Consider the following 12723-nt stretch of genomic DNA (forward strand, 5'->3'; position numbering starts at 1 on the left):
GATTACTACCAACCTGTCCTGTGTCTGTAACAGCCAGACAGTGCAGAGCTCCAACGGCGACGTGGACGATCTTTTTCCCTCTCAGTCCCTCCACCATCTGGGGCTTCCGCACGTGGACATCGGTACCATGGCCCAATCGAAAGTAGTCACCTTTGCCCCTGTTTGGAGGGAGGAAAAAAAAGAAAAAAACATGAATTTTCCCCGTTAATATGGATAAATGATGTTTGATCTTCTCAGTAACGTTTGGTAGTCTTACCAGGTCCAGACGCCTCCAGATTTGGTCAGAGCCAGGGAAAACTGCGCCCCGCACTCGATTTGGCAGACTCCCTGTCCGTTGAGCCTCTCTATGTTCTGGGGAATGTTGCAGCCCTCGCTGCCGCCACGGCCGAGCTTTCCAAAGTCCCCGTCGCCCCAGGAGAACACCAAGCCTGGCAAAAACAGATGCAAACGCAACTCAGCTTGTTTTCTCCAAGTCGGTTTAAAAAAAAAAAGTGATGCAGAAACGTGTGCAGTGTCCATAGCGATGGAATAGCAACAAATCTTTTCCTAGTTTGGGATGATGATAGGACGTACATATTTGATAAACTTTGATGCCTAAAACGAGGTGACCAAGTTTGAATTTGATGTGAATTCTTTCACATCCACACAAGGTTAAAATGATTGTCAGAAAGTGTAGGAGCTTCTTAAAGAGACAGGGGGCAATTTCAAAGAGTCAAACTGTGAAGTCAAATTTCATGTTGGATATGAAAAAAATCCAACATGAAATTAGATATGGCATTTTTTAACACCTGCTTGTTTAATAGCTACTTGATTGTGCTGTAAAATGGGCTTATGTGCCTGAAATATACATAATACGGCTCCTTTAGTGAATCTTTGTTTGTTCCTTAACGTCATGAACAATTTCATATCATTAGAGGGAACAGTTTGGTTCAGATGACTGAAACTTTGGACATAGTATGGTGTAAATACCAAACAATGATTCCACTGCTTGTTTTGGACTTCATAAAAAAGCCGTCAAGTTTCTGGACCTGGACCCCAACCTTATTAAAAATGTTACGAACTGTGATAAAACTATGCCAAGAAATGGATCAAACTTCACTGTTTTAGATAAGCAGAGTGGTCAGATATTAAGCCATAATTATGCCAGGAGCTTCTTAGTGGCTAAAAAAGTGCATGGTCTCTGACTGACGTTACATAATCTTACACCTAAAATGTTCAATCATCTATTTGGCCAAAGTAGGCAAAAGGTTGGTGTGTTGAACAGGGATACCTTCATCAGTCAGAGCCAGAGTTTGAGCATCCCGGCTCCCGCAGGCGACCTGGATGACTCTGTGGCCCAGCAGCACTTTCACCTGCACCACAAAAACACAAGCACATCATCGGTCCTGCGCTGCCCGTTCACACAAATTCTACTGGACGATAAATTGCCCCAGAAGTTATTGTGATAAACGATAATATCATTTTGAGACCGTTTAAGTGATATAATTTTTAATGGCACAATAATGCAAGAACACATTCTCAAAGATCAATTAACTTTAAATACTACTGAAGATTTAAATTGAACTGGAAAAATTTTTAAATATCTAAAATAAATAAAAACAATAAATAAAATTAATTATGAAGTCTTTGTAAATAAAATTGTCATTCAGAAGGAGGAATGGTTGAGACCAAATCACTAGAATGAAGAATTTTATCATCCATTTTAGGAAGTAGAGAGAAAAGAAAAGAGACAAAACCAACATGCAGATGGAAATTATGTAGTTTAATTTATCTTGTGATTCATATTTTATTGATTCACTGATTGTTGCGACAGGTCTATGCATGAATAGACATTGTGCAAAACAAAATCTACAAAAATCTGACTCATTCCAACATCAGAGCTGAGTGAGAAGGCTCGGTAAGGTGACGACCCAGTAAAGGAGGCACACGTACCAGTTTGGGCCTCAGCTGGGTGGTGTTGTCCCCGTGTCCGAGGCGGCCATATTCCCCCAGGCCCCAGCTGTACAGCTCCCCGCTGGAGGTGATGGCGGCGCTGTGGGAGCTGCCGCAGGCTATGTCCCGGATGCGCTTGGTCTTCAGAGCCTCGATCAGCCGGGGCTTATCACAGTTCCTGAGGGAGAGGTCAGACACTTCTTCAGCGTTTTGAATTCCTCACAGATAGAAATGACGCTTCCAATAAAAACCCACATTCTGCTGAAGTGCCCCAGCTTGCCGTCGTCTCCTTCCCCCCAGGAAAACACCTTCCCGTCCACGGTCAGCGCCATGGCGTGGCGCCCGCCAGAATGCACGGCCACCTTCTTCACCACGTAGTTGCTGAGCGCTGTGATCTGACGGGGAATGGGGATGGTCCCGCTGGAGAGGCCCAGACCCAGCCGGCCGTTGGTGGCCTCTCCACAGGCGTAGATCTTTCCCTCCACGGTCACTGCGAACGTGGATAAGCGGTCAAAACATAATACAGGAGGAGCTAAAGAGAAAATAAAGGTTTTCCCCCCCGTTTTACCTGCAAAGAGACTCTTGGAACCGCCGGCTACCTGCACCACGTTGAGAGCAGAGAGGGTTTCAGAGAAGGAGGGGACCTTGATCTGCAGAGAACGTACACAGCACGAGTTAAAGGGCCTCAAAGAGACACGCAATGCCAAGCAAACTGATTTATAACACTCGAAATGTTCAGCATTTTGTCACAAACTAATGTACAGAGACTGAATTATCAGAGTAAAAAACTTTATAAAAATGAAAATTTTTAAACAGGTGTTGAACATGTGTTGCTTTAAGTCCACATTTCTGTATTAAAAATGTCTTTTTTAATCATAGACATGCAAATAAAGTCTTTCAAACATGTATCTGTGTATAGTTAACCTATAAAATATGTTTCACTTTAAAATTGAAGTTTTAATTGTTTTTATTTATTGAATGGGTCTGTATTTCATTGGGATTTTATAATGCAGAAAACACAAAATAGTTCACAATTGTTAAGTAGAAGAAAATGGATTGTTTTTAGAAATTAACATCTTCAATTCAAACAAACCTTGTTTGATCACAATACAGCCTGAGTTACTAGTTTGAAAATGATCAGTGAAGAGTTTAACAAAACACCGTCAATGCCGTAGCACTAAAGATGCTACGATATTCTTAGACAAATTGCTACTTCTTTATCAGTACTGCTTAATATTTAAATTATAGCCTATTTTACAACACATTGGTATTTAAGATAAAAATGTTGATAAATCTGAGTTTTCACTTTTCACCAGAGAGTAGACATTTTCATACATTATAACTCACAGTAAGGGAAAAATGTCTTGTTCCACTGACAGATTGCTTCACTTAAAAGCAGCACTTCTTATGAGAATTAAAGAATTATTAACGTAAAAAGATTATATTTCCTGTAGGTCAGCTTTGTCGTATTTTAAGTGTACCAACATATTTGCATTATAAATTAGACGAGAAATATTTGGTAAGATTTTGTGTTTTTGCAGTGGAAGGATAATTGATTATTTAAACTGCACCTTTGAGCCCTTCAGTCCTCCCAGCTGGTCCTTGTCGTTCAGCCCCCAAACAAACACTTTGGTCCTGATGGTGGCTGCCGACTCCAGGCCTGGTGACTTCTTCCGAGCGAGACTGTGGCAAAAGAAAAAAACAAAAAACAAAACACCACCACCTCAATCATCAAATAAATAAGAGAAGCATGTTGGTTACGTCAGTAAGAAGTGTGAGCCGTCTCACCTTCCAGCCGTGGTTTTCTCGTCCTCCTCTTCTTCGTTGTCGGACGCCAGGAAGGGCACTGTGGCCAGGTCCTCATCCTCGGCTCTGATGCGTCCCACCATGCGAAGTCCATGAATCTTGCAGTCTATACCCGAGCTGCGGCATTGCTTGATCGCAATCTCGATGTATCTGTGAAACTGATGGGTGAGACGTAGTTTAAAAAAAAAGATTACAAAACTCAAGGAAATGACCGATAAGAACATCTAGAAGTTTACCAACCTCGGTGCAGTCGGTAAGCAGGAGGACGGTGGTGTCTGTGGGGTTGATGTTAATTGTCTTCAGCTCGATTAAATTATTCAGAGAGTTTCCACCTGGTAATAGAGAGAAAAAAAAAAAAAGATCAGCAAACGTTGCTGCTCACACCATCTTAAGTTAGAACAGAAAGGGGGCAAGAGAGGAAATGCATATCAAGAAGAGATTGTGAGTTTTGAAGAGAGACGTACCGATCTGATATTAATATCTGTATCGGTCCAGATATTGGAAATAATTCCTGATCAGGTGACTGATCCACACGGACAGATCTAGTCAGTCTAATTCTATGCTGAGCTCTGAGTGACATCCTGCTTTATCATTTATCCGACATGAAATTTAGAATTCATAATTCCACTTTCTGAACCATTTCAAAGTTTGTCGTAGTTTATATTTTACATGTTTGACCCACAGGAGTAAACCAACTGTGTTTGTCAGTTTCAATTTCTTAATTTATGTTTTTATTAGCCGTTATACTCCGAATTGCACTGAATGAACAAATTCAAGTTGTGTTGTTAAAAAGATCTGACTAAGCTTGTGAAGATATTAGTGCTCTTTACTGGTGCAGAGTTATCAAATTTGTAATTCAATACATTTTTGTCCATGTTAAAAAAAAATAAAAAAAGATATGTTTTCAAGTTGATTCAGCTCTATTTTTCTGTATCGGCCGATACTAAACCTCAGATATCTGCATCGATGTCAACTAGGGCTGTTGTAAACGAATATTTTAGTAATCGAGTAATCTATCGATTATTCTTACGGTTAATCGAGTAATCGGATAAAAAAAATTCTAAATGAAATATTGGTAAATCTGGCATAATACCGGTGTTACTATCAGATATCAATATCAGTCCAATTTTTCATATTTGAGCATCCCTAACAGTTGCTTTTTTGTAGTTTAGAAAACTAACCTGTAACAATAATAGCTCACTTTCTAAGTTAACCAGAAGAAAAGTTATAGAAAAATCTGAAATTATATTGAATTTAATAACAAAGAGGCAGGCTCACAAATATGCTTATAAAAAATGTCTACAATCCAGCTTTTAGTTTATGTATTCATCTTCAGTGAGTTTAATAGATTAATTAAACTCACCTTGCCACCTAACCTGTCACGCTTTGGGTTTGAAAATACGGGAAATGCAGCCTGGACTGGGAGGAGAGGGCGAATGAACGAACATGGGGTGGAGGGGAGGAAATAGACCAGCGGACTGACGAACCGTTAGACCGGGGGACGAACACGGGGGAAGCAATACGGGATATTTACGACACCTTCACTGGTCACACTCAGAAACTCATCTACCAGCCATGTACGATGCGCTCCGCCACCCGTTTCTTCAGACCGGGATATGAAATTTATTGTGCGGTTCGTCGGTAAAGCTACATTTACACGGTAAGCATCAGCTACTCAGCCGCCCGCCCTGCTCAGGCTATCCGCTCACCTCAGCGCTCTTCCCGCCGTTCGCTTTCAACCAGCAGCCCCGGAGGAGAAATGCTGCCGTACTCCAGGCATTCCCCCAGTCATTTTAAGGATGCTTATTGGTTCCCCAAAAACGATAAAAAGTCGGGCATTATCATCAATCAATAAAATCCCCACGGGCCAATCTTGAAGATTGGACTTTATGCCGCTGAGACTTAGCTTTTGTCAACAACTCAGAGGCGGAAGTGAGAGCTCCGCGCAACGCAAATGAAGTCCCGGCCGGAACACGGTGCGCTAACTAATAAAACATAAATTAACGAAGCTTCGAGGCAGGTAAATTTTCCTCGAGGAATTTTAGTAATCGAGGTACTCGAATCATTCGAGGAATCGTTTCAGCCCTAATGTCAACATATTTTTTATTCTTCGTTTAATTCCAACAGTGCATTTCAAAGACAGTTGGGAGCGCCTCAAAATAACCAAGTTACCATTTATGAAGAGAAATCAAACAGGAAACAGTTCCAAGCAAAACTGGTAAGAATTTATTTGTATTTAATATTCATCAGCAGTCACCTGAAACCACCACCAGTGAGGGCATGTAGCTGCTGTCTGCTGGATCTACGATCATCTTCAGTCTGTGGACCAGAACGTCTGGGAAAAGCTCGAGACGAATCCAGTGCTTCAAAAAAGAAATAAAAATAAAAAATACACCGGAAATCCTACATGTTCTAAGCTGCAGATGTAACACATCGTGTCAAATTTAAATGTTCGGTGTCAGTACCCCCGATTAGAATTAACCTCTGGCATCGGTAATTGGTGCAATCCGATTTTATCAGAAAAATTGTTTTAAATTTGATGTCATCTATCTAGATAAAGTTATTGGTGTAGTAAAGAGATGTGCAGAAAGCAGCTGAAACCCCAAGTCTTTAAACTGTGTGATGCTCAAAGTTCTAAGTTCATGAAGCAGGAAAAAAAAAGAAAAAACATTCTGTAGTTGTTCTGCCTGAAAAAGGTTAACTGAAAATACACAATATGTTGAATTATTGGCAAGTTATATCAAAACAGAGAACTAAATGCTAGCATTAGCTTAGCACTATATGATCAACTATATGATTTTGACTGTTAGTTGATCATATTTGGCTATATGATCAACTAATATTGATCATATGAGGTAATTAAATTATATTTAATTAATATTAAATATAATATAAATTAAGGAAAAATAAGATATTCCTTTTAGTCCCAAAAGTGGGACATTTAAGCTGCGACACCAGAAAGTAGACAGAAAAAAATAATGTAACAGAAAAAAACAACAAAAAAAAAAAACGTATAGAACCCCCTCCCCCCAGCAGACATGTTAAATTATAAATATTAAAATATCAATATATGTTAAAAAAAAATACAGATGTGTATAAATAAACATATTTTCTATGTATACTAGCCTTCAAAGCTACAGAGTGGCGATGCATACCCATGGCATTGATTCTCATGTTGTACATGACAATCGGTCACGTAAGAGTACTCTTGATTTACTAAAATACTCTTAATTGATTCCAGTATTTTCAGAAAAAAAGAAAAATCCTGATCGGGACAAAGTTTAAACTAACAAGCTGTAATAATGTCGAGCCACAGCTTACCTTTCCCTGTGAGCCGGAGGACTGCCAGCACTGATCGCTGCAGTCAATGAGGCGGGACGCCTGGTTGACGGAGGACGACACGTTGAGGCTCTTCACGGCGCGGGACCAGTCATCGATCAGCATCCCGCGCTGACTGTTGTGGTGCTTCTTGAGCTGCTTGCCTGAACGACCACAAAAAGCTGGAGACTGACCTGGCGGCGGCGAGAGGGACAGGAACAATGTTATACGACTCGAACACCGAACGACGTGCAGGACCGGGGCTACGTCGGCGGGACTGACCGGGCTCGTTGATCCGGCCGAAGGAATGTCTGGTGTTGTGTTTGCGCGTCTTGAAGCAGCTTTCGCAGAAATCGAAGTCGTCACAGTTTTTGCACTTGAACCTCGGGCCGTTAATGGGAAACATCTGACAGCCGTCACATCTGCAGGCATCAAGACGTTTTAATAGCGCAGAGAGATGCAGTAAGAGGAAAAAGTATGAAACGGTTTTACATTTTCCCAAATTACAATAAAAAATATTTATGTATTTTACCAGGATTTTATGTGACAGACCAACACAAAATGGTTCATAATGGTGAAAGAAAATACAAATGATACATGGTTTTCAAATGTTTTTAAAAATCTGAAAAGTGTGCCGAATTTGTATTCAGCTGCTGACGAAATTCCAGTGCTACTACCGGATTATCTGGACTATAAGTTACCTGACTCCAGGGTGAACACTGGGGACCAGCTCCATCTCAGACAGCAGACCAGTCCAGTGGGACTGCTGTGGAAAGTCTACAATCACATCCTTTCCATTGGCGCTGAAAGCTGTGAGCAGAGTTTAGTTCGAAACGATGCAAGACAGAGATCACACACCTTAAAGCCAAATCAGACCTACCCTTCACTACCCCGACACTCCTGTGTGTTACTGAGCCCCATTTGTACTTTGGCGTCGTAACTGTGGGCTTCACCCTAACTTTGTCACCAATTTTTATGTGAGAGGGTGAACTTTGAGGTGGGAAACCTGGAAATACAAGCGAAGGATGAAAAAACGCCATACGTCGTTATACTCAACTATTTTCAAGTTTCCTTCAAATGAGCAAACGCGTACCAATCAGCTCAATGTGGATGTAGCGAACCCAGTACGTTCCTCCTTTTTGTTGCCAGTCGCACTGCACGTTCAAGTCATGAAGTCCGTCTCTGTCCAGCTTGATCACCTTCCCTACGTCTCCTTCGTACACTTCCTCATACGTTCTGCAGCACTTCACCATCATCCCCACCTGCAGGGAAGTCAAAAATATCCCCGTCATTAGATTAATTCATCCCTTGATGCAGTTTAAACAACTCTGCTCAGGGAGGACATTACCTGAATGTTCTCTCTCACGTAGACGGCATAATCATCGTTGGTTTGGAAATCTGACCTCTTCTTAAAAGTCTGGCTTTCAGTCACCACTGCCCCCGCAGGCTAATGTAGCAGAGAGGAGAAATCCGTCAGTGCTTCCTGTCATGAACAGCACTTAAAACTCCAGTATGTAACTTTTACCAAAATATAATTTTTTTTACATATCTGTCACAATGTCAGGACAATTTTAGACAGGCATAAAAAAGGAGCTCCTCCACTTGCTCCCAGTGTCGCAATTGCCATCTGACACAATCCACCTGTCCCAATCAAAAACAATCAATCTGAACCAACAGATTCACTGAATGGCTTCTACCGCGACAATTATGTGAAATTAAATTAACTGTCTAATATTTTAAAACAAATATTTTGGGCATTTCACTGGAGATTGGCACCAGCACCCTTCCTGACCCCACTAGGGACAAGGGTGTATAGAGAATGGATGGATGGTTTGGGCATCTCGCTTTGAGCTCAGAGTCTGAGAGGCTTTTCCTGTATCAAACTACTTTTTTTGCCTCTTATTTAGTGGAAATATTGATGTTGAGATTTTCTCCAAAATGATACCTTTTTCATTTTATATATATATACACACACACACACACACACACACTCTTTTGTCATAGAACTCCCAAGAATTTCTGACCGAATGTCGTTTTTCTGCAGATGGCAATAGTAGCACTGGGAAGAATTGGAGAAGTTCCATCTTTTCATAGATTATCTGTCTCATACTATACAGTCCCAACATGGTGATATTCTAACAAATACGTAAAAAGAATATTTTTTATAAGTTACATACCCCAGCTTTAATAGACAAAAAGACATGTAAATTCAAGAAAAAAAGTAAACGTACAACGGAGAAGGTCGGCTCTGCCTCCTCCAGCTCCTCCAGCACCTCTTCGTCCGAGTATTCATCGGACACGGTGTCGGCATCGGAGAGCTCGGTGAAGTGGACGTCAGGATGGTCGAGCAGCCAGCTCACCAGCGCCTCCACGCCTGACACATGAGCTCAGTTACAATCAAGATGCACATTTAAAAGCCCTTATACATTTAATGAAACGATACGCAGCGTGACGCTCTACCTGGGACACCAGAGGTACCGCCGGTGGTGCCAGACAGGGACTTCAAGGCAAACTCTATGTTTTTCCTTGGGAAGCCCATTTCCATCAGCTGGAGGACGATGGGTAAGGGAGGCACAGGGGAGGTCTTCTGCTTCTTCTGCTTGGGGGGTCTGACATGCTGTATGGTGACGGGCGTGGTGGCCTCACTGGAGCTGCTCTCCTCAAACAGCGGAGAGGACGGGTGGGCCGACTCCACGGCCAGGTACTGACACACGGCCAGAGCTGCTGCCTACACACACACACACACACACACACACACACGGGTACAAGCAGAGGTCAAACTGAATGCAGCGCACATAGCTAGGTGAGATTTACTGCTGACCAGCTGATTGAAGTAAAGTCTGCTCATGTACCTCCATCTCCTGTCGGTCAAAAATGGCTTTGATAGGCGAGGGCTGAGTGGCAGCAGCCAGGAGCTGCTGCAGCAGGATCAGAGGGGGCAGCGGGCCCTCAGGAGACAAGTCCCCGACATCGGGGGACGTCGCCACCTGATCGTCTGGGTTTAAAAATTCAGCGAAATCACAGTGTCATGTCACATATCTGCTCAGCGGCGGGCTAAATGTACCTGTATTTATTCTCACAAAAACTCTTTAGAAGTAGGCACTTTGTAGAAAAGGAATGAAGTGCTTCACTTTGACATTAAAAAATAATTCACAGCATGAAAATACATTTTCTGTTAACTAAATGTAATTTCCTTTCAATAGCAATGATTGTTTCAAACAAAAAGAAAACACTAAATCTTCCCAAAAAAAGCTTAAAGTTAGGACCAGGCAATAAATCAATAATACATATCAATATGTTACCGCTGGGGATGGGTCCCATGTCAACCACTGCTGGCTGGGAGAGGATCTGTCGCAGTTTGTCCTGATGGGACAGCAGAGCTCGGCCTGCTTTTAAAATGTAAAGCCTCAGCTGCTGGCAGCGCAGGAGGTGGATGTCCACCTGGTCAGCTGCAAACATCATTAGATATAATCAATACATCAATTAAACTTTACCATTACCAAACTATTTTTTAAAAATGCCTGTTGAATATCTGCTTACTTAGAGTCATGCAAGCAGATCAGTTTGGCAGTAACAGCGTTTTGATTACAAATGTGTGTACATTTTTGTCTATATTCTGCTAATGTCTTTAAAAAAAAGTAGCAGTTTTGGCGTTTTCCTTAAATTAATTAAATTAACATCACACATGAGTATGCCATTTCATGCAATAAGTCATTAAAAACGACCGCTGTGCCACCACAGATCCCCCATTTTGTCTAATTCTACAGTTAATGGAAACGCAGCTGCAAAGTGTTGCCTCCTGTACCTGTGAGTCCTCGGCTGAGGGACTTCTTTATGCGCTGCTTCTCCAGTTTGCTGCCAGCCAGGCTGACCAGCTGAGCCCAAACGGCCAACATGGGCTCATTCAGAGGCAGGTTCTGCACACTGAAGGCCACGCCAGGCAGCTGAGGAAAACGGTCAGCAGATAAAATTAATTTGTTTGTTTGTCTGTTCTGCGAACAGAGAAGCAATTAAACGTCTCTCATACCGGTTTGAGATGACTGAGTAAGCAAACCCTGCAGGTTCTCATGTCGTGGAACTGGACCGTGATGCGTCCTTTTGGGGTGATGCGCATCACCGTTCCCTCTCCGTACTCCTCGTGGACGACCTGCCCGCCCAGCCTGAGGCGCCCGTCGATCCCGCCGATCACAGCCAGCACCGCCATCAGGCTGCAGACCCGGGGACCATCCGAGTCAGGAAAGTACTCTTCCAGGAAACACTGGGATGAAAACAGCGAGAAGGAAAGGTTCCATGAAACCCTTTTATTCTGACTGGATTAATCAGCTGAAACTATAAAAGCGGCAACTCTTACGGCTTCAGACTGGCAGCCGGCCATAATATCACCGATGGAGTGCAGCTGGGTGTTGATGTAATCATTTATGAGGCTGTTCCACTGGCCGAGGGAGTGCAGCGTGCGCAGCACAGCCACGATCTCTTCCGCCAGCGTGCTGCTGTGAGTGGCTGTCAGAGAAGCCTGTGGGCGGGACTTCCTCCTTCTCATGGAACCTTCTGTGGAGACAAACAATTTTAAAATATATGCAACTATATATAAAAAAATAAAACTAAGAATTGGAACAAAAAGTTTCAACATGAAACTCATCTGACCTCTGAGAAGCGGCAGGTCTGAGGAGCAGGTGCTTAGAAGGCTTCCTAAGAAACTGAACAGTTTCTCCACCAGGAACTTCATGTCCTGCGAGCGTTCGGTCTTGTCCCATGAAGGCAGAACTGCTTGGAGGAGTCTCAGTGCCAGGATCTGTTTACAACAGAGAGAAAACAGAGTTTGTTATAAAGATTACGTTTTTTGAGTGCTTATAGATGTGCTTGAGGAGACTGACCATGTTTCCCCTTTTTTTTTTTTTTTTACAAAAAAATGTACATTAAATGTCTTCATCATGTCGTCTCTTGAGTTTAGTTCTGAGTAGAAATGTAACGAGACATTGGTTTGTAACCAGAACAGAAGTTCCAGCTTGGTCGGCCCCGACCAGTAACTGCCTGGTTGTGGGAAACTCTGTTTTCTAAAATACATCAAGATGTGCATGAGAGCGAGAGAGAGCAAGACTTTAGGAGATACTAGGAAGGGAAAATGTATTAAAGCTATGTGTCTCCGTTTTACTCTTTTAACCTTTCAAACCTCCATCTGTTATGAAACTTCTTGGATCTAGAAATTAGCTTGAAAATCTTAAGACTTAAGGTGAAGATATACATTCTCTAAGGCTCAGGTGTCAAACTCAAGGCCCACGGGCCAAATCCGGCCCGCCATAACCATTTATGTGGCCCTCTGGACTCTTGATGGTCACATAAATTGAACATTAAGATAACAATTGTGTACTTAAATATTATTTTATCAGTCAAATCAAACCTGTTTTCATGTGACTAAATAACAGTAAGAAAAAAGAGGCGACACCCACAAACTTCTTCCTCTAAACTTTCGGTCCTGGAGATAGTTATGACTTCATTCAAACATATACAATTTTACTCCAAAGCACAGAAGAAAACAAACAGGTCACGTTCACAATAAATCCAATTTTAAAAGCAGGTGTTTGCTTTATCCTACACTTAAGCTTCATTGAGTTCTATGCTAAAAACAATAATTTGGAAAACCTTTATGGATTGTAGCTTCTGCTTTCC

At 42.1% G+C, this 12723-nt stretch overlaps 1 protein-coding gene across 4 annotated transcripts in view; it reads right to left on the reverse strand.

The window, feature by feature from the left end:
• The window catches only part of herc2 (HECT and RLD domain containing E3 ubiquitin protein ligase 2), a 65776-nt gene that overhangs the window by 23222 nt on the left and 29831 nt on the right, over nt 1-12723 (reverse strand). For all 4 annotated transcript variants that reach the window (XM_088005148.1, XM_088005147.1, XM_088005150.1 and 1 more), the window contains exons 40-63: nt 11701-11848; nt 11408-11604; nt 11084-11314; nt 10862-11000; nt 10359-10505; nt 9909-10051; nt 9517-9784; nt 9288-9430; nt 8405-8503; nt 8150-8318; nt 7937-8062; nt 7758-7866; nt 7339-7478; nt 7060-7250; nt 5996-6101; nt 3979-4070; nt 3721-3896; nt 3504-3615; nt 2501-2582; nt 2188-2422; nt 1933-2110; nt 1271-1352; nt 257-428; nt 14-158 (exon numbers count right to left, since the gene is read on the reverse strand). In XM_088005148.1, the coding sequence (XP_087861274.1) occupies nt 14-158; nt 257-428; nt 1271-1352; nt 1933-2110; nt 2188-2422; nt 2501-2582; nt 3504-3615; nt 3721-3896; nt 3979-4070; nt 5996-6101; nt 7060-7250; nt 7339-7478; nt 7758-7866; nt 7937-8062; nt 8150-8318; nt 8405-8503; nt 9288-9430; nt 9517-9784; nt 9909-10051; nt 10359-10505; nt 10862-11000; nt 11084-11314; nt 11408-11604; nt 11701-11848 (3630 nt within the window). The remainder of the gene's footprint in view (nt 1-13; nt 159-256; nt 429-1270; nt 1353-1932; nt 2111-2187; nt 2423-2500; nt 2583-3503; nt 3616-3720; nt 3897-3978; nt 4071-5995; nt 6102-7059; nt 7251-7338; nt 7479-7757; nt 7867-7936; nt 8063-8149; nt 8319-8404; nt 8504-9287; nt 9431-9516; nt 9785-9908; nt 10052-10358; nt 10506-10861; nt 11001-11083; nt 11315-11407; nt 11605-11700; nt 11849-12723) is intronic.

The sequence above is a fragment of the Poecilia mexicana genome, unplaced genomic scaffold, assembly GCF_051168715.1.
Source record: "Poecilia mexicana isolate PSO_F unplaced genomic scaffold, ASM5116871v1 scaffold_4, whole genome shotgun sequence".
NCBI lineage: Eukaryota > Metazoa > Chordata > Actinopteri > Cyprinodontiformes > Poeciliidae > Poecilia > Poecilia mexicana.